This window comes from Clupea harengus, chromosome 24 (assembly GCF_900700415.2).
Source record: "Clupea harengus chromosome 24, Ch_v2.0.2, whole genome shotgun sequence".
Lineage (NCBI taxonomy): Eukaryota > Metazoa > Chordata > Actinopteri > Clupeiformes > Clupeidae > Clupea > Clupea harengus.
The window spans coordinates 5,918,972-5,940,736 of record NC_045175.1 but is presented as its reverse complement, the minus strand read 5'-3'; the positions used below and the strand labels follow the sequence as shown (position 1 = coordinate 5,940,736).

Below are 21,765 nucleotides of genomic sequence, written 5' to 3'. Positions count from 1 at the left end.
TGTAAAGGTCTACAGACTCATACACTAGTAATGTTAGTAGATCATTAAATGTTAGTGTCGCCAAATGCCAAAAAAAAACGTTAGAAATGTTCATTTCACTACTACATCCCACCGAGAAAGATGGTATACGCAACGTTTGTACGCAAGGTCCCAGGTATCCTGCTTTGTGTTGTACTGCACCCCCCATACTGAGATAATGTCCTGCATTTTCATTTGTCATTTGCTTTTTAGCTGTCAGAAATAAGTTATTTTACCCGCCCGGCACACGAGTCGCTTATGTCATTGCGGCATAGTTTCTACTCTATTTAATAGCACTGCATCAAGAGCAGGAACCTGGGTCATACACATGCAACAGAGCCAAGCTTTTCTAAAAGCCTGGCTTTCATCCAATGGCTGAGAAGAGAGCAGTGAAGGCGGTCACAAAGAGGCTGTGATGGCTGTCAATCAAACCGTGCAGACTAGGGGGCTGGTGAACGACTCTTCTACGTCACAATCTAGACATGGTGAGTAATCAACACACTGTGAATTGTTCAGTGGTGCTCGAATAAACGTTGCGATCCTGTAACTTCCAATGTCTCCGGGACAACTTCTTGCTATGGCGCGAAAGGCTGGGCACAGAATGGTCTGAATTCTGCCATGTTGCCACGTAACCTTGACGCCCCGTGCCCATGACCAGTGTCACATGAGAGGTTCTGATCTATGAGCCACGCAACTCCCATCAGGCTTTGAAAACCAATGCGGCCGTTGAAAGAAGAAATCACCAAACCCAACCCATAATGCAGTGAAGCAGAGAGTCCTGAGGCTAGTATGTGGGTGGCAGAGTACGTGCTGAAGAAAGCCTCATGCAGTACATTTGTGCGTCATCCATCTATTCTATTCGCTACTTTTTTTACTTCTAAAAGTGTGTGTGTGTGTGTGTGATGTTGGGGGGGGGGGGGGGGGGCCTTAGCTGGAGGGGCCTTTAACAAAGAACAACAAAAGTAATAGGAGGGTGTGTGTGTGTGTGTGTGTGTGCGCGCGTGTGTGTGTGTGTGAGGGTGTGCGTGTGCGTGTGTGTGTGCGTGTGTGCGTGTGTGAGGGTGTGTGTGTGTGTGTGTGTGTGTGTGAGGGTGTGTGTGTGTGTAGTAATAAGAGGGTGACTGATGTAGCCAGGGGACTGCAAATCCCCTCCTCTGCAGCGTTTAAATCGCAATGCTAATTTGATATCACACCCACGTTGGGGGCCTTTGAAGACCCACACACACACACGCGCACACACACACACACACACACACAGACACACAGACACAGACACACAGACACAGACACACACACTTCAGTTCAGTTCAGTCCCTTCAGGGGGAGAGAAATATCAAGTGTGGAGGAATGGGGGACGGCACAATTAGAGCCTTAACGAAACCTTATCGTGCCCCATTAGCTTATTCCCAAACCATTACGAAAGCCCTGCCAGTAGATTCATAACTGAACTGCTCACGACTCGAGAGACACGTGAGACACGGCGAGAGACGGCGAGCCGCGGCAAGGACTAGCAGGCTAAAGACGGAGGGATCAAGCAAAATCCACAGACATCAGGAGGGTCTGAAACTAAAAATAAAAGAGTGGTTCAAGTTCACTTCAGTTTTATTTATTTGTGTAGTTGGTTAGAACAATGAACTTTGTTTATTTTTACAGAGCCCAAGGCCTGGGCCTGAGCCTGAGCCTCTTTAATCAAGCGCAAGGGTGATTGGGCATGAAAACAGCCTCCCTCTGAACAGGAAGAACTAGACCTCGAGCGGATTCCGATGCCAGGCGTGAGGGAAAATGTAACATTTAAAAAAAAAAAATGCGTCATCACTCTGCTCATGGCCAATGCTTGAGGAACAGTGAATGGGGGTAGGCCATCAAATATTCATGGGGAATAAGCAGAAAACGGTGAAGCTGGTGAGCCCTCGTACAGCCTGTGAACCTCAATGGGGATGAAACGCTCTGACAACAGTCTCCGTTTTGTTTTCCGACGCGTCTCCAGTAGGCGCTGTGAGGCCTCGGGAGACTCGGGAGACCGGCGTACTGCGTTCCCATGTTACGTGTCTGTAATCTCTCCGTTCGGAGTCTGTTTCTTCTCCGACAGCTCCACTTCTACTCCTCATTTTGCTCTCCTCTCATGGTGCCTTGAGTTCCATCACTCTAAACACGCTCTCCCCCGACATGCCTTCCCTGGAGTCTACTCTACTCCATTCTATTCCAAAGAGACTCTTTTCTGCTGTATTCCAATCCAATGTATAATACTGCATCTATCTACTCTAATCCATTCTATTCCAAAGAGACTCTTTTCTGCTGTATTCCAATCCAATGTATAATACTGCATCTATCTACTCTAATCCATTCTATTCCAAAGAGACTCTTTTCTGCTGTATTCCAATCCAATGTATAATACTGCATCTATCTACTCTAATCCATTCTATTCCAAAGAGACTCTTTTCTGCTGTATTCCAATCAAATGTATACTACTGCATCTATCTACTCTGTTGTATTGTATTGTATTGTATTCTTTTCTATTCTGATCTAGTCCATCCACGCTCATCACTCTCCCCAATCTCTACACAGACTCTAGTAGTCAACAACTTCGTTTCATACACAACCACTATGTCAGTGTCACCGCCTGTGTCCTCCTCACCAACCCAACCTAACCCTCCGTCCCTGCCTCCTTTCTATCCTTTAAAATGTCTCTCTCCTCTCCTCTTCTATCAATCCCTCTCCCTCTGTCAGTCTCCCTCTCTCGCTATCTATCTACCTACCTGTCTATCAATCTCTCCATCCATCTCTCTCTCTCTATCTCTCTCTCTCTCTCTCGAAAGCTGCCTTCCTGCTCACAGATGAGAACATTTCCTCAATCTGGGCCAGTCTGTCTTGGAGGCGATAAGCACCACGAGCACATGCTCCAGCCTGTGCCAATCTGTTTCACGGCCTCTTAAAGCATCTCTGCTCCGGAGATCCCAATCCCTCAGAGTCGCTCGGAGTCCACCACACCCTCCACTGTCATATCGATATCTCACCATATCCAAATCATATATCAATATCACATCACATCAATATCATATCACATCAATACATGAATCTGATATTATTTGGACGTGATATGATAATGAATAATTTATAACAATAATAATATATAATACATTCCTATCATATGGATATCAAATTCATATCAGTATCTTCTCATATCACCCCCACTTCATATTCATATTTTATCATATCCATCCATGTTATGATCCACATCACATCTACATCAGAATCAGTCCCAACCTCAGTCTAATAGGAGTCCAGAGAGGAGAATTGTTATTTAATTGTGTATTTAATTGTGTATTTTAATTGTGTATTTTAATAAGTAAATTTAGGTGAACCATGTAACTTTGCTCCACAAGCAAAACTGTGTAGCTCACTGAGTGTATGAATGTGTAAATACGTAACGGTAGCTATGGCAACATACATGCCTTCTAAGCTAACTCTATCTAACGTTAACCGTGTGAGATTGTGGGCCTGATCTTTTACCCATATCCACTCCATATCCATATTATATTATCTCCTCGTCATGATCCACATTATAATCAACATCTGAATCAATCCCAACCTCCCAATCCCAATCCCAGTCTAATCTGAGTCCAGAGAGGAGAATTGGGGTCAGTTGTCCCAGCGAATCAGTCAGAAACCCTGCCCTGCCCCATGTCACCCTTTGCCAACTCAAGCTCAGCCGCATGACCTGTCTTTTGGAGGATGCTCGGACTTTGTGTCCTCAATCCCAAGATGCCTTGTGGTTGGCGCTGGGTGTAGCTGAAAGGGGGGCCACACCACACACACTCACACTCACACACTCACACACACACACACACTAAACTGAAAGGGGGCTGCGTGGAGCAGGGGAGGCTACTGGGGGTGAAGACAGAGAGGTAACATTGCATGCGAACACACACACGCACACGCACACGCACACGCACACGCACACGCACACGCACACGCACACGCACACGCACACGCACACGCACACGCACACACACACACACACACACACGAGGAACGAGAGAGCACAAAAATATCTCCCTTTTGCGTGACCCGTTAAGATATCTCCCTGAGTAGGAGACAAGACTGTGTGTGTTCGTTGGAGTGGTCAGTGGATCCTCAAAACACTTTGATGCTACACAAGGTTGCTGAAGAGATGGTGTGTGTGTGTGTGTGTGTGTGTGTGTGTGTGGTGTGTGTGGAGGGGGGAGAGAGGTAGAAACACACACACACACACACACACACACACACACACGAGAAAAGCGTTTGACTGGCAGCCTAACACAAAGGGCTCAGTTGAGCTGCAAGGTGTTGCTGCTGTTGTGTGTTTGCACAGAGCTTCCACGAACAAGCAGGTACACATGCCATTCCATTCAGAGCCCACAAAACACACACACACGCACACACAAACACACACACACACACACACACACACACACACACACACTCAGGGACATCTGTACACACAAACGCAACACACCAATTAATTCTTGCCTTTGTTTTATAAACTCACTAACCTATCCACATATCTTGTCCACATTCCAGTGTCTGATACACCCACACACACCATGAACGCTGCTCTAGTACATAAATGCACACACACACACCCCATACTATTTTAGTTTTTCATCTCCATACTCCTACATGGACTAAAAAACACATCGCACGGCTCTTTCAGTCTCACACACACACACACACACACACACACACATTCTCTATCTCTCTCACTCTCTATCTCTCTTTCACTCACTCACACTTTGTTTGCCATCTTCATTTAGGTAATCACACTTACATAAACCCAACCCACATCCATGAACCATGGACACAACCAAGCACACACAATGTGTTTATTTTCCATTAGTCACACGTGTAAGTGCAGCCATCTTTCAAAAGTACACTACCACCTCTCTCTTTCTCTCTCTCATACACACACACAAAGAGTGTGTTCTCTCTATATTGCTGATAATTGGACACAGACTCAAATGAAGTGCACACCTAAATTCTTTCGCCACCTCTCTCCAGCGCACACACACACACACAGCGCTGAACTGCCTACACATATTGCAGGGGCCTGATGTGAAGGTAACCGTGGGAACAGCAGCAAAAGGCTTGTGGAGTGTCGCTGGAGCATGTTAGAGCTCAACAATGATCTCACACACACACACACACACACACACACACACACACACACACACACACACACACACACACACACACACACACACACACACACACACACACACACCTTAAGAAAGGCCCAGGACTGACCGTGAAGTGCAAGAACCTTTTTCCGAGAAAAAAAATAAAACACTCTTACACGGCTGAGGCCAGAGAGATGGTTGCTATTCATTAGCCCACCCCTCATCAGGGACAATGCTTTCAATTGCTTTCAATGACAAAGGACAAACTGTGTGTGTGTGTGTGTGTGTGTGTGTGTGTGTGTGTGTGTGTGTGTGTGTGTGTGTGTGTGTGTGTGTGTGTGTGTGTGTGTGTGTGTGTGTGTGTGTGTGTGTGCGTGTGCGTGTGCGTGTGTGGTTGTGTGTGTGTGTGGTGTGTGCAACTTAGCATATAGCATATTCTTGCCTTGGTCATAATGTGATGTAGGTTGAAACAAAAACACGGCATTCTGTCACTCGCACATTTGGTGCTAATCTGAGTATTGCTACGTGTGTGCTTTGGGAGTGTGTGTGTGTGTGTGTGTGTGTGTGTGTGGCGTAAGCGTTTATGGGTGTGTGTGTTTGCGTATGTGTGTCTTCTTGTGAGTTTGGGAGTGTGTGTACATATACACGAGTGTTCGATCTGTCTGTGCTCCTCTGGGATATAACTGTGTGTGTGTATGTGTGTGTGGCTCCCCTGGGTATCGCTGTGTGTATATATTGCCAACTGAGTTTGGCATCTCTGCTGCCAACGTCACTTACAACAATGGGTTGCATCAAATCAAACCAACACAGCAGCACATGACGGCCAAATGTCTGTTCACCAACAGCACCACTGATCGGAAATAGACACACACACACACACACACACACAGACACACACACAGACACACAAAGCAGCACATGACGGCCAACTGTCTTTGTCCACCAACAGCACCGCTGATGGGAATAGCTTACCACAGTTAGAAAGCCAGAACAGGCCAGACACAGAGTGTGGACTGTAAGGGCAGTGGCTGTAGGCTTAAACTGTGCGTGTGTGTGTGTGTGTCGGGTATGGTTGAGATGTCGTCTAAAACTAGTGTCAAACACACACACACACACACACACACACACAAAAACGTTGTCTCTCTTCAGCTCAAGTCAGCCTGATACGAGTGCACAAGTGTCTAAGCTTGTATGTTGGTATGTGCAAGTGTTTTAAGATGGCGAGGACACACATCCACCCCCACTCACATCAGACTAATACACACACACACACAAACACAGCTTACTGCTGAGGTCAGCTGCTGGTGGGTGCAAAACACCCCCGGGTGGAGTCACATCACAGGGACTCACCCTCACCTACTTCTGCCTCTGACGGCCTCTGCTCCAGGGCTCGCTAAATGTCTTAAATCCCAGGTAGGCCTTTCGGGGCGGGCGGCAGCCATACTCCACAACATACAAGTTTCCTGGTTGCCCAAAATGGACTAGCCCAAATGTGTTAAAAAAAGGCAGATATATTCAAGAAGGAATTAATAATAATAATTGTTTTAAAAATCATAAATATCATGCTTACTAAAGTTTGGCTAACTCAGGGGATCATTTCAGATTGGCCGCCGTACAGGGTGTTGTTACATTCTGGCGGGAAAACTCGATTGTCCCAGGACGTTGGGTTAGCGATTGCCCTGTACATGTTTATTAGTCTCGTATTCCAAGGCAAAGAAAGTATCTTTTTTCCAAGGCAAAGAAAGTTGTTACCCAGACATTTTACAACAAAAATGCAACTGACTCAGCTATGTATGCTTTCAAAAACAAAGGTTTTTTTTCCCTTTCTTTTTAAAGATGGCAGTAAAAAGTGTCTCTTGGTGTTTCCAGCATTACAAAGTCTTTGTCTGTCTTTGCCTCTCCTCCTTCCTACTCATCTCTAACTGAGCCTCCTCTGGAGCCGATGCACTGATTAGAGCAGACTGTCCCCAACATGAAGACGTCGGTGTGGACTCCGTTTCAATGAAGGCGATGCAGACTAACGCAGTCAACCTGGCTATTCCAGTCAAAACAGTCAGTGTGTGAGCTTATTTTAATGTCACACACTAAACACACAAAGCACTTTACATTAAGGCCTGGCCTACATTTAATTATTCAGCAGGTCACTTTTAGCCAAAGCCACTTACAGCACAGATATACATTTTTGTGGAGCACCCTGGGAGATCGAACCCGTGGTCTTGGCGCTGTTAGCACCTTGCTCTCCCAGCGGCTCTCCCAGTGGCTCTACCAGTTGAGCTCCAGGTTCACTCCAGTGTTTTCAGACTGGGTGACTTGTGGTTTCTGGGACACAGGCTTAAAGCCTCTGAAACGAGTGTTCAGTGAACATCACAGGATCGCTCAGGAAACATCAATCAGGAAACATCAATCAACATCGATGGGTAGCAACACGTCAAGCCTTTTCCTGACCAATCGACATGAGTCTAAACAAGAGGTCATTCTTCTTACCGACCTGAATGATCTTTCCATCTTTCCAACTCTTCTTATAAACACCACCACCCCGGGCACCTAGACTGACAACGTCACTGGCAAGCAAACAGCCTGTCTAGGAATACATGGAAAGCAAATCACTAAAAGCAAAGGACGGTCAAAATCACCCTTTTAGGGTTTACCCACAACCCTTGCTGATAGGTCAGGCCATCCCGTATCCCCCTGCCCGCCCCCCTCCCTCTACCTCTCCACAACAACCTCCGGATCGATACCCATGAGTGGATAATGGCTGGGTGGTGACCGACTGACTGATGGGGTCTGACTGGAGCCAGTCACGGCGGGTCTGACACACAGACACACGCTAAGTGCTAGGCGCTGGGACGAGGGATGAGCTAAGTGACACCATAAGAAGTGCATCAGGTAGAGTGCTAGCTACAGTGGTCTAACTGGTGTTGCCATAGTAACAGTTGTAGCTGTACTAGTAGCTGTTGTTGGGGCCAAGCAGCACAGTTGTCGCTGTACTAGTTACTACAGTGGTAGGTCTAACTGGTGTTGTCATAGTAACAGTTGTAGCTGTACTACTAGCTGTTGTTGGTGTAGCCATAGTAACAGTTGTAGCTGTACTAGTATCTGTTGATGGTGTTGCCAAGCAGCACAGTTGTAGTTGCATTAGTTGTGTTTGTTTGATGTGATAGGCAAAGGAAATGAGAGCGACCTGGGGGAGTATTCCCAGTAGGTGGTTCAGAGAGGCACACCTGGGCAGGTTAACTCAGAGCTGGTGGCACACCTGGGCAGGATAACTCAGAGCTGGTGGTAAACCACCTAATAAAAGAGTCCCATGGCTTTGTTTTTGCTGGGAGAGTGAAGCCATGGGGCTCTTATTAGGAGGTTCACCGCTTACTCTTGAGTTAACTTACCCAGGTTTGGCAGGTTAACAATTTGATGTTACAAGTGAAGTACAAGTGAAGTACAAGGGAAAGTGTTCTGAGTGTGTGCTGTTTTTTATTTAAAGAGTGTGTCGTGTTGTTTTAAAGTGTGTTTTCAAGTTGAAATGTTTGAGTTAAGGAGGAGTCCTAAGGAGTGTTCTATGGTAAACCCGAATGGCTTTCATACACAAACTCTATGGAAACACCTGCTCCTTACAGATGCAAGGGAAACAAGAAAGATGGCCTCACACCCTGCTAGCCAATTTCAAATAGCCAGACCTATGTGTATGTCTCTGTTCGCATAAGAATTAAATGTGTGTGTGTGTGTGTGTGTGTGTGCAGGGCGCGTGCATGTGGAAGAAAGTGTCAGTGTTTCCATTTGTGTGTGCATTTCCTGTGTTATCCTGAGTATATGTGTGTGTGTTTGTTCACCCTCTCTCTGTGCGTATATGCGTATGTGTGTGTTTGTTCACCCTCTCTCTGTGCGTTTGTCTGCGTGTGTGTTGGGCCGGCTAGCCACTGGGCCCCTCGTTAGAATACCAGACAGGGGTACTCATGGCAGGGGCAGCCTCACCGGCCAGAGAGGAAGTCTCTCTCTCACACACACACACACACACACACACACACACACACACACCACGATATTTGACTACAAACACACACAAACAACTTCACCCTAACTATACACAGCTAGTAAAAAATGAAACAGCTGGAGTGGAAAAGGAGATGACAGACAGACAGGTACAGTACCAATACAATATCTGTCTCTCTCTCATGGTCCTTTTCTTTCTGTTTGTAACTTCCTACATCTCTCCCTCTTTCCCCAATCCCCATCTCAATAAAGATTTAAAGGTTTAAAGGCAGAGAAAGAAAGTGTGGACAAATAAGTTCTGATAGAGAACTTTCATTTAGAACTCATTAGAACCCATTTAGAGTTCCTGAGGAGACTAAAACTGTAGCAAGGAGAAAGTGAGTTTGCTAGTGCGAGTGCGTGTGCGTGTGTGTGTGTGTGTGCTTGCTAAACCACTGCGCAGAATGAGTCATACTGGCCCAGCTCACAGATACAAATAAATAAATTAATAAAATCGTACATAAATAAAAACGCCAGAGTGGAGGAGGGGGATAGAGAGAGAGAGAAAGAAAGGGAGAGAGAGATCGCACAAACGGGGAGAACCCTGCTCATACCGGGACTTTGGTTTGGGACAGACCATTCTGAACAGGAACAGGAACAGGGGAGGGGGGCACCATCTCTCCTCCGTGCCCCTGGGACACCCCTCCAAATGCAAGTCTTCCCTCTCTCCCTGCTCTACCACTCCTTAACCAACTGGCAGGATAAACATGGCATCATCACGACACTCGATTGGCTACAGTAATGAACTATATGTTTAGGGGGCCAAGGAGGAAGGAGTGCATTCCCAGCATTCCCGTGATGGTCGGATGTTTATAAGCCAGACGCGTCCATGCCGCTTCCACTGACAACACTCAAGTGCTGTTTGGTCACAGGGGTCAAGCAGAGGATGCCGTTAGCCTAGGCAAACATACATATCCACCATAAGGAACAATTCATGACATAATTGTGAAACCCACCAAGCATTCATTGCCAACTTTCCGCACTGATTAAACAGCTCTGACAGGTGTTCATGTGGAATTTCAGAGAGCCATTTTAGTGATGTATCCAACAGCATATGAGCACATAGGGTCTGCAGCTGATAGCCTCCATTACTCTGGATTGTGCGAACACTGTGGATTGTGCGAACACTCTGGATGGTGCGAACACAACTCCCCTGCATTCTGATTCTCTGTCGAATGAGCATCAGAAGAACCAATGCCTCCGAGTCAAACAGGGGACTGCACCTGCCAGACTTAAAGCAACACCCTTCACTACCTAACACGCTTAGGTAGTTCACGTTATCTTGGTGGTGTTACACCAAAACTCTTCACTGTTGCTTTAAGCCATCCGTCCTAAAGTTCCTTTTGTGCTCCCTGAGACACTTGGCTGGTTCCTTGCTGGTGGAACCGGTTCTCTGGACTACACCTGTCTCACCTTTGGCCTGATAGGAACAATGTCGCAGCCGCCACTGCCGTCACTGGAGTGGTGGAGGTGGAGGAGAAGGCGTGTGCCGAGTTGAAGCGGTTCACTGAGGATTTCTCTCCTGCCTCCTCCCTCTCTATGTCGTGGGAGGTGTGAGTGAGTGAAGGAGTGTGAGGGAGAGAGAGAGAGAGTGTGTGTGTGTGTGTGTGTGTGTGTGTGTGTGTGTGAGTGAGTGAGTGAGTGTGTGTGTGTGTGTGAGTGTGGGGGAGAGAGAGAGAGAGAGAGTGTATGAGTGTGTGAGAGAGAGAGAGATAGAGTGTGTGTATGAGTGTGAGAGAAAGAGAGTGAGTGTGTGAGAGAGAGAAAATGTGTGAGTTTCTGTGTAAATGTGCACACATATACAATTTGTTATGAAATATACATGTGTATATGTGTGTGTGTTCCTGGGCTCGCTTCGGTTGGGTTCTAGTGTGTGCTGTTCTCATCTCATCCCACCTGCTTCTTGGAAAGCAGAGCCGTTGGCATGGAGATGGTGAGACCTTAACGAATAATATGCTAAGCTTGATCACACACACACACACACACACACACACACACACACACACACACACACACACACACACACACACACACACACACACACACACACACACACACACACACACACACACACACACACACACACACTGCATAATAGCTCTGGTTTGGGCCAGTTATGATAGAGCAGGCATGAAATTCTTGCTGTAGGGGGCATTCAAGCCACTTACAGCTATACATTTACTCTTTTTTCTCTCTCTTGCTCTCTCTAAAGCCCGCTGTCTCCCCGTTAAGGGGGCTCTAAGGAAGACTCCAAAGCTTCACCATGTAGACTCACGGGCTTCCCCCAGCATACTCACCCACTCACGCAGGAGAGGGGGAAGAGATTCTCCTAATTTAAAGTTATCTCACATAGAGGTCATAATAAAGCACATGAGTTCAGTGGGTGTGTGTGTGGCTGCGTATGTACGATGGCTTCATTTGATCTCAGCCACTTCAAAGCCAGTGATGCACAAATGCCAAACAGGGACACACGTCATTGGTTCGGATCCCTCTCCAGTGGGTTGCTGCCCTTTTAAAAAATCAGTGTGCGTTACAATGCTGTAACTCACAGCCATCTGAAGTGTCGTAGAGTCATAGGTGAGTCATAAATGCCTTACTGCACTCCAGGACCAATCAGAAACAGAGATTTAGTGTTACCCTCGCAAAATGTCTACATACTTGATAGCCCTTTGGGAAGGCTCTCTTTAGATGTCTTCATACCTGATAGCTTTTTGGGCAGGCGTTCATATATCACCAGAAGTCTAAAGATATGTTTAGTCAAATATGTCACCAAATTTTGATTTTCACACATCAGCGATTTTGCAACAGACTTCAGCGTTTCCCTTCACTGCCCATGTACGTGAACTCACTCAGTGTGCGCTTATGGCTCAGTCCGTGCACCGTGGAGATATGTCTGCACAAGAACAAATGGATAATAGTACGATTCATGTCGTGGTGTAAATGCTATGTTATGAGATACACATTTGTCCGTTATGTGCGCAAAAAACAGGATTGATTTCAGCTTTTCTGGCGCACTATTCTGCGTGGAATGCTGGTGTGGCAGAGGACTCTGGCATCAAACCCAACCCGACTAGTACCTTTCCGATTAATGCGTGCACTTCCTGGCGACAAACTCGTTTGTTCGGTGGTCAATGTTTTCCCCCAAATAGCAAGTCAAGGCGAATATACTCCAACACTGCATGAAAGAAAAGGGTACATTTGATTGGCTGTTGAGTGCGAATATCAACAGACTGTCACAGAATCAAGGACCAGACTGTCACAGAATCAAGGACCAAACCTTTAAACAACACAAGTGATGGTAGTGGGTGTGTGTTTGGCTCTGTGACATCCAGGATACACGTGTCCAGGAGCATAGGGAGGGGACAAACCATACAAGAGGCAGATGTCCTAGTACTGAAAAAGGGCCATAGTATGCCAGATGTTACTTATGTTTGAGATTTAGACAACATTTTTTTAAAGTGTGTGTGTGGGGGGGGGGGTCTTCTAGCTGTGCATAACCTTAACGACTTGATTAATCAAAATGAAAAGCAAGACATAAGTATGTTTTCCAAAACAGTGCTATTGCATCCAGTTGTACATTTATCTCTGGTCAGGCGTCAAATTTCATATTTTGAACGTTGCAGCCAGGCTATCACAACAGTGCAGTTGACCAAAAAGCAAAACCCTTCAAGTGGTGGATTAACAAAGCAAAACCTCTGGAAGTTGTAGGCTATGTGTAAAATGGGACTGCGAAGAGTGTCTTAACGTATTTTGCTGTTGGCACCTGTGGTACGTAGCAGTGTAATAAAGGGTTTGGCTCCCACAAAGTGTACATGCCAAGGTAATTCATAGCTTATATACACTTTCTGATTTCTTCTTGGATTTAGGTGAAGCGATGCATCGAGCGTTTAAGGACAGAAGTCCCATGGTTGCATTTCGTGCCTCAATAACAGGGGGCGGGGTGTGGAGGCTTGTCAAACAATTCCAGCAGCGTGAACATTTTTGGAATTCCATCACGGCCGTCTGGAACAAGGTAACCTGGCTAACAAGCTAACGTTTACTAGCTTGCCTCCCTACAACCCCAAATTGGGTCGTTCTAAATGATTTATCTCGAAAACGCTGGTGGGTTTGAGGGTTGGGTGAAGAAATTAAAAGTTAAAGCGAGACAACTGCCACAACTTATGAATGCCCAACGTCATTCCTGTTAGCCGAGGCTAACCACATAGCTCCGTAACACTGGTAGGCTGCTCCTGAACTGCCCCTCACAAGGGGAAAACATCCAGCCCCGTGGAATGTTTATAGCTGTTTGTCACATTCCAGCCCACTGTTAACCCCCGTTATCTAAAAACCAAAACACGTCTAGTGGATACATACCTGTAATTCTGCCCGTTCCACTTCCCAATGCGCTCTTTCGACCTCAAACCGGGCCCATTCGTGCTGCAGAAAGTGCAGTATCCCCGGGATACTGTACTGCGCCCTAGCCGCCTCTCCGCCCCCGCCGTCGCCGGGTTGTGGTGCTCTCCCTCCGCCGCTGGCTAACAACGAGTTGTTGTTATTGTTGAAGAACACACCGGGCCCTGCCTGTTCATCCATGGCCAGGCCAGGTTGGGGAGGTCGCAATGTCCAGTTGTGTTGCCTGTTTTCTCCTCTGTCGCTTTGGTATATATCCGTCTATGTGCACAAAATGGACAATGTATCTCGTTTCCCACAGCTCTCTCTACTGGTGCTGAGCATGCAAACTCATGTCTGGTTGTCTTGTCATGCGGTGACGTCAACTCCAAACGCACGCCTGGCTTTTTTCCCCTCAGCGTTTGGTCAACATTCTCGATTTGGATTGGTCACAACGCCCCATTCACGCGGAAATCACCAATCGGATTTGAGGGAACCCAACGCGAATTAATCAGTGCATGATGGATTACCTACGTTGTCTTAAAATAATAATAAAAAACTTTTGCCTTTCAGTTTCAAAATAGAATCATTTACTGACTGACATTACAGTAGATCTTTAACTCAATATCTGTAGACTAACACCTTGAGAAATTGAAGTGATTTTATCATCATATCTCTTTAAGTGACTGGTAATCATTACATCACTGTAATGCACATGCACTAGTATATCCCTCCTGTCTACAACTAGTAAAAATAGAAACGAGAAAAACGAGAACAAGACAAGCTGAGTCAATGTGATTCATCAGTAGCCTCAATCATATACCTGTATTGTGAATGTTGAGGCTAATATTTTATGATGTTAACGCATTTGGGGTGTTTTATCTTAACTGCATTAGTGGACATGAACATGAATGAGAATACCAATCAGGCAGCCTACTCCGCCTTACAACAAGGTGTCACCTTAGAATGTCAAATCTTGACTTACAACCATGGTTACAAAAAAGTCATGTACGCCTTTCAGCAACGGACCTGACTTGCAGGTGTCGTATATCAAAGCTAACATACTTCGTTTTTGTAATAAACCAGCGTCTCCTGAGGCCATGTTGCTGCACTGCTTGTTGTTTTAGTCAACACTGTTTACATTTGTTAGTAAACTGTGGTTTAAAGCTGTGTTTGATAACCAGCATACAATGGGGGGGGGATTCACTTTTCACAAAAAGTGAAATTCACTTTAAAAATCTATTGAACAATTTCCCCATAAACATTCTAAGTAGTTTTCATGATGGATATTCCATGGATACCCCTTTACTTACAGTTAGGAACTGTTTTTGTCACAAGAACTTAAACTTAATTGGCAATTTTCTGTATTTGTCACTAATTAGCTTGAGACTGTGATGTACCCAAAGAGGATATTTCATGTCCAATTACTGTTGTATGAATCCACTTTACTTAAAGGTACAGTCAGTGTGTAGTATTTGGGGGGATCTATTAGCAGAAATGGAATATAGCATTCATAATTATGTTTTTAATAGTGTATAATCCCCCCCCCCAACCTATGTTTCTACAATAGCCCGGTGGACGACTCCGTCTCTCGAGTGGGCCCTCCCCATCTTTATGTTGAAGTGGCACCCTGAATTTGGTGGTGCTGGTTGGAAGATCAAGAAGAAGAAGAGGAGGAATCAGTGGTTGCTGGTGCTGGCTAACCATTTTGCGTTGTGAGAAGTTTGAGAAATGGAGGATCATACTTATCATTTAGCACACAAAAAAGGGAGCGTGAATCATCGAGCAAGGGAGCATGAATCATCACTGTCAAAGAAATGAAAAACATGAAGCAAAACGAAATCGGGGCAGGCGACGGCAGAAAACAAGGATATACGTTGATGTAAATTGCTGATTAGGAAAAAAATTATTCAGAGTGACACCGTATATATTCTCCTACCCGGTTGGAAAGAAGGGGTGAGGGAGGGGTATTCAGGTTGCAATCTGCCACCCCACCACTGTGCCACTAAATCCTATACACTGTACCTTTAAGCTTTTTAATAAGTCAGACAAATTAATGTGTTTTCATGAATTGCCTAATATCCAGAGATTATCCTCACTAATAATAACATTCACAGGTTAGCCTCAGTCGGTAGTACTCTTCAAATGGTATTCCATTGCTTACTTGTTGTCTTAGAGGCATCTGATCATTTCACAACCAGACAGATGAGAGAACACAGCCTGATGTGTACACACACACATGGACACACAGAGCAGCACCAGCAGCCGCAATGATGGCTGTTTTTCTTGTGCCTGAATATCAGTGGTGTTGATGTGTGTACCAGATGAACTGTGGGCTGAACAAACACGTTTATAGATCACAGGTCCTCTTTGACCTTTGACCCCACGACCTCAAGGCCCCCATGCTTAGGTGAAAGCCTGGCTGATGTTGCCAATCCTCAAGTCTGTCTCGTGGAACACCAGCAGCTTCGTCCTGCTGCTATATCGCAACACTGTGCAACAGTTGCTGCTTTTTGAAGGTTTTTTATAGGCAACTACTTTTTGTATCATCTTCAAATTCAGTGTTATGGTATATGGTCATGTGAAGCACAGATAAACACACCCATCGATCCCACCAGCATTCTAGGCTATAGTTGCATGTTTTTTGGGTAGTTAACTCGCTAGTTTTAAGACCAAACCTTCATAATGCTGCTTTAAACTCCCCAGGGTTGATGTTTAGCGATGACAAAATAATTGCAAAACAAACTCTTTGTTCATTATCTATCTCTCACTCAAGCAACAGTAGGCCAGGTATGGTTTAAGTGTTTAAAAGACAAATGTCTGTGAGACATATAGTGTTTTTTAAGTCTGAAATAAGTCTGAAATGCAAAAGCCTAAGCTTTTTATTTCATTTTCAACATCCAAGAGAATGCAGAGAATTGTATTTTTTTTTTAGCACAGACTGGTATGACCGTCATAGCCTATGACAAGAGGGATAATTGGTACATGCCTACGTCACCACCGTCATGCTATTTAATATCTCGTAACATCGCTGCAAGCTTAAGTTAGTTTAGCGAGGTGAGAGGTCGTGAGAACTGGGCAAGTAAACGGAGCGAGTAAACGGAGTGGCTATCAACAGCATGCCTCCTTTCGACAAGACGCAACACCCCAAACCATTCAAACAGCGGAAAAGCTTTGGTGAATAACGCCTTTTCATGACTAACCACTTGTAAACAGACTATGTGCGGATTGTTTTTCAAAATCTGATGTTTTATCAACAGCCATCAGAAAACATGAAGTTGCGGGGATTCGAACCAAATTTCCAACCAAAGTTCCGGTGAGTTGGTGGCTTTTGTGCATGCCAATTTTATGTCAATTAAGAATATGCAAAACCAACTAATGCGTGAAATTTGTTTTTTATAGGTCATAATTGAAAGGTATCAGCGAGAGCAATATCTACCGACCTTAGACAAGACCAAGTTTTTGGTACCCCAGGAGCTCACAATGACTCAATTTGTCACAATTTTAAGGTGAGTAACAACTCTGGTGCGTGAAATTAGATCATTCTACTCGTTTGACTTTTGGTTAATGCAAAACCGAGCATTTAATACCAAATCAGTTGGTGCCTGGGGCTTAGCCCAAATAGAATCGGGTATTTTGCAACTTGTTTCGCTCCTTTGTGTGGAGACTGAAGGTAGTGCCAAATCCATGTGCTTAGGCTATTCAAACATTGGATGTTGTTGCTTTCGGATTTTCATGTGCTTCCCCTATGTTTCTGTCTTCAGAAACCGCATGACTCTAATGCCAAGCCAAGCGTTTTACCTGCTTCTCCACAACAAAGGCATCGCCAGCATGTCTTTAACCATGGCCCAAGTCTACAAAGAGTACCGGGACGAAGATGGTTTTCTTTATATGACATACGCCTCCCAAGAAATGTTCGGACAATGTTTGAACTTAACCCAGGGGTCTTTCAGTGCAGGAGGTGCTGGTGATTTCTCCGGTACCAAAAGATTTCTTTATAATTAAGCTCTCGTATAGGTTTTATCTAATGTATTATTTGTCTACACTGTATTGTCTTTTTAATAATATAAACTAATAAATTAATTGTTTTCCAAAAAATGGTGTACATAATTTCAAGAAGTCACCATTTAGGCCTGCAGTAATTGACTTGACAACCAGCGTAATTTCTGCTGGTTGGGTCTTGTGTTCTGCCTATAGCCACTAGGTGGAGACTTTACGCTTCTCAGGAAAGTTGAGTAGTTCTGTGCAAGGCAAATTTGTCTATATTTACACGGGCTGGCTGGTAAGAAGGGATGGAAATTGATGAGACTTTATTGATGACCATGCCATAATTTTTTTCTGCTTATCGATTCTTGATACGCCAGCGCAGTGGTTTTATTGGTCTGAACACCGTGTAGAATGTCTGCCTAACAACATTAGATCGAATGCTCCTTTTCTTAAAAGCTTTGGAAAGCAAACTTGAAGGAAATGTAAAACTGACAAAATAAACAATTGTTTGTTTTAAAAGTTCTTAATAATTCTGCATAATTACTGACTCCACACACAAATGTCGTTTGCGGGTTTTTAATAATTACGATGACCCATTTGTTCCTCGGTTAAATCTAACCTTAACCTTAACACAATTAACGAAGGAAACCACGTAGTCTATAGTGTAACAGCACGTACCTTAACAATCGGGCGTTCAGCAATGTTCTGGTAGGCTAGCCCCCCCAAAACCGAAGCACAAGGTTACAAGGTTTCTGTGATTGTTTATTGCAGTTTTGCGGCTTTCACTCAGTCAAAGTTGTCTTATCTGTAGTCAGTCGATGCGCCTTATCTAACGTCACCACATGAAACAAGAAGCCAGCCTTGTTGCTGATTTGAGGTAGCTCAGGCTGGTAGCCTACTAGATTACACTAACATGTTAACTGGTAGACATAATATGTTAGCGTCATAATATTACAGCGACGAGCGGAGTCAAGGCTTCCCTGGTACTCACGCCGTTTATTTAGACGAAGGACAACTGACGACGCATGAGTTTTTGCAATCTGCAACTTGTCAGAGCATGACGGCATCGATAAAGTGAATTGATTACCTCGGAGGCATACAATTCCGATAGATTGGACGGTTTGGAACTGGTTTACAACTGGAACCGTTTCTCGATTCCCATTCCTACGTCACATTTTAACATCGTACGTTTAGCTGACTGGGCTGCCCCAAGGTTCCATTTTAATAACCCTTTTGTCATACATCATTGTTTATACCTTGTTTGGCATGCTTATTTAAGTTAGACGTGAAGTTCATGAACAGTATCTTGGCCACCACACACATTTCTCACTCTGTCTGGAAACACTCCAGGCTTTGCTCAAGGCTTTTAACACCATCTAAAGTGGCAACATTTAAACTGTGCATGCAAGGATGAGCACAGTTAACAAGTCAAACAAAGTTAAATAAGTCCAAACAAACTCTATAGATTAGCTTGTGTAACTTTGGCCATCACAGGTCCTTGGTGATATCTCTTCTAATGCCGCTGGACAACATCACTTCTAACCATTGTGTATGACGACCTGAACCGTATTTATTTTGACAAACCAAATTTCAAATGACTGCCTCTTCCATCAAACATACTCCTATGGCCTTCCAGTGGACTCGATAGGGAAAAGAATACTAGGACAAGGTGTCAGTTGTTGGCAGGCAGACTATACTCTTAGTTAAACTGAGAAGTCCCATGCCAAGCACAGACCTGCAGTGGAGGGAAAATAGTCTTGCACCCAAAATATACAGTAGTTGGTTGGCCTACCATCTCTGACGAGATGGTACTCACTAATATCAGTGATCTGGAGACACCTCCGTGTCAACTCTGAGCTTAGTCTGTTCTATGCTCATTATCATCATAATACGATCCTTCTGCATAACACAAACAGGCCAGGCCAGGGTTGTATGTCCAGTCACTTAGAAGTAGTTCATCAAGTAATCCTATAGGGGGAGCTCCTGAGCTGTGCTCTGAGGCGCTCACAGTATCCGCAGGTGCAGAGCGAGTTGTTGCCTGTCAACTCTTGGCCCGTATTGATGTAGCCTGACAACGCAAGAGCCAACGCAGTTCAATACCCGTCAAGACTTTATAGCTGCAGAGGAGATTTAGTGTTCTGTCCCTTAGATTTACGACGTCTACGGACTAGCCCTCTCTGTGCACTTGGGCTAAGAGGTGACTGCAGTGCTTCTAGGCTGCCTTAAAAGAATGTATTGCTTTGGAGGGAGGGAGGGAGGGAGAGAGAGAGAGAGAAGGGCAGAGAGGTACCATATGGTGACTTGTCATAAGAGGGGAAGGACTGTGTGAATGCCCTTTTGGAGCAGACACATCAGTATGTGCATATGCACACACACACACTATGAAGTAGTAGAGTATTTAATTTGCATTGCTTAAAGGCAGCAATGTTTCATTACACAAAAATAAAGTGGATTTTCGACACTGGGAAAGAACTGGAGTGTGTGAAACAGTTAACACCCTGACACAGTCAACACCCTGGCGCTTCTCAAAACATCCGGAATATTCTTTAATTTCATAAACACGGGCAGTGGCTGTGTCTTATGAGGATCAATCTCTCTCGTTATCTACCCAACGATGGTTATCCAATACGGGTTGTGTTTAGGAGAAGGCCTGTACAACGACGGAAAGCTACCTACTATTTCTATTTGTCCATATCTACTCTTTCTCCATGAAAGACAAGCAATAATCACGTGCTCATAGTGTATTCCCCTCTGTTCACAATATGGCTTGAGTTCATGAAAGGGCCTTGAAGAGTAATGACCAGCCGTTAGGATGTAAAGAGAATCATTCTGCAGGTTCTAGCCGGTCCAACAGCATCAGAACCAAATAAATCTCCACCCAACACCCCAGACAGACTCAGTGGTTAACACTTCAGTCCAAATCCATCATCGAGACTCAGTGAGTCCTGCTACCGTTATCGCCTCTGCCCATTAAGTGTCGCCTGCCTCAGTTAGCCACCCGGCCCAAGGGCTTCAGGTGATATCAGCAGTCTTACTCTCTGGTGTGGGGCACCAAGGGAAATGTATTTTTTTTATGAGTTTTTTTGGTTGCTGCACCAAAGCCAATGCTGTTAATCAGAAGTGGTGCTACAGGCTTGGTGGTGGAGTGGGGAGTTGCTTAGCTGCTCTGGAAATGGAATGTACACACCTGGTGGACTGATGGAGTGGGGTTCATACAAACACACACTCACTCATTCACGCACGCACACACACACACACACACACACACACACACAATGACAAATACAAATGACATGGGACAGTCTAGATAGTGTCAGTGTCCAAAAATGATGGTTTTATAATGCATCTTTTCCAATGGTCCTCTGCAGTCTGGTCCTGCCCCCTGCTAACAGTCATTTAAACTGTCTTCCTCCCCCCATGTGCATGTTACATTCTCACCTGACAGTCTTCTGTTTCCGACAAATCACAAGTTTGGTTCCCTGCTTTCCCATAGAAATGAAAGGGATTGCAGGGCACTGCAAAAAAGAAAAACACCCCAAAAAGAGCCACACGCAGATGCTAATTTAAACCTCAGAATACTGATTAGAGAGTTCCGTCATAGACCATCCAAAATGAGCACTATGCATTTAAACAGCTGTAATGTTTTCAACTGCTTAGCTATGTTTAATTCCTGAACAAGGATTAGCTGCCCTCTTCTCTGCAAAAAAAAACCACACAGATCACACACTATTCGGTACATCGTGCCGTTTCTTAGCAACCGTTCGCCGAACAACTGGGTGTTATCAGGATTGATCGAACACCCCCAACCCCCCTGCCTACGTCTTAGAAATTAGATCAGCGAGCCTGAAGGTGGATATTGGTGAAAGGTTTGCAAAAGGGTATCTTACCCACGGACACAAGGGCTCCCCTTCTTCTGACTCATGGTAGGCCTATATTCAGTGAGGTTTGGCATGAGGCACCATACAAACACATGGGAGGGCTGACATGAATCCATTATATAGGTTTATTACTGAACAAGTACCAGGGGCAGGTGGTTTATTACTGAACAAGTACCAGGGGCAGGTGGTTTAAACTTCTCAACTTTTCTTCGCTGTTTATGTACACGTATCTTAACTGGAGGAGCAAACAACACGCAGCAGCCTTTATACACCTGACGTTAGAAATAATCATCTATACAGAGTTACAACCATACCACTGTCAACATTCAGACTGC

The 21,765-nt window shown here is 44.9% G+C and overlaps 2 protein-coding genes across 5 annotated transcripts in view; one reads left to right on the top strand and one right to left on the bottom strand.

The window, feature by feature from the left end:
- Window positions 1-13,981, bottom strand: part of strn (striatin, calmodulin binding protein) — a 58,222-nt gene extending 44,241 nt beyond the window's left edge. The window contains exon 1 of one of the 4 annotated variants that reach the window (XM_031561837.2): window positions 13,551-13,981. In XM_031561837.2, the coding sequence (XP_031417697.1) occupies window positions 13,551-13,769 (219 nt within the window). In that variant the 5' untranslated portion in view covers window positions 13,770-13,981. The remainder of the gene's footprint in view (window positions 1-13,550) is intronic. The other 3 variants (XM_031561836.2, XM_031561833.2, XM_031561834.2) reach the window with 3 other exon arrangements.
- A 2,561-nt stretch (window positions 13,982-16,542) lies between these two features.
- On the top strand, window positions 16,543-18,071 carry map1lc3c (microtubule-associated protein 1 light chain 3 gamma). Its single transcript, XM_012816337.3, has 4 exons — window positions 16,543-16,742; window positions 16,826-16,881; window positions 16,968-17,074; window positions 17,330-18,071. The coding sequence occupies exons 1-4, from the start codon at window positions 16,685-16,687 to the stop codon at window positions 17,568-17,570; spliced, it is 462 nt and encodes a 153-aa protein (XP_012671791.2). The 5' UTR covers window positions 16,543-16,684; the 3' UTR covers window positions 17,571-18,071.
- Window positions 18,072-21,765: the final 3,694 nt, after the last annotated feature.

Excerpts from the sequence above, each read along its gene's own strand:
- map1lc3c (XM_012816337.3), top strand. The coding sequence starts at position 16,685 with ATGCCTCCTTTCGACAAGACGCAACACCCCAAACCATTCAAACAGCGG. Across the intron at positions 16,882-16,967 it reads AATTTCCAACCAAAGTTCCG|GTCATAATTGAAAGGTATCA; the intron begins GTGAGTTGGTGG and ends TGTTTTTTATAG. Across the intron at positions 17,075-17,329 it reads CAATTTGTCACAATTTTAAG|AAACCGCATGACTCTAATGC; the intron begins GTGAGTAACAAC and ends TTCTGTCTTCAG.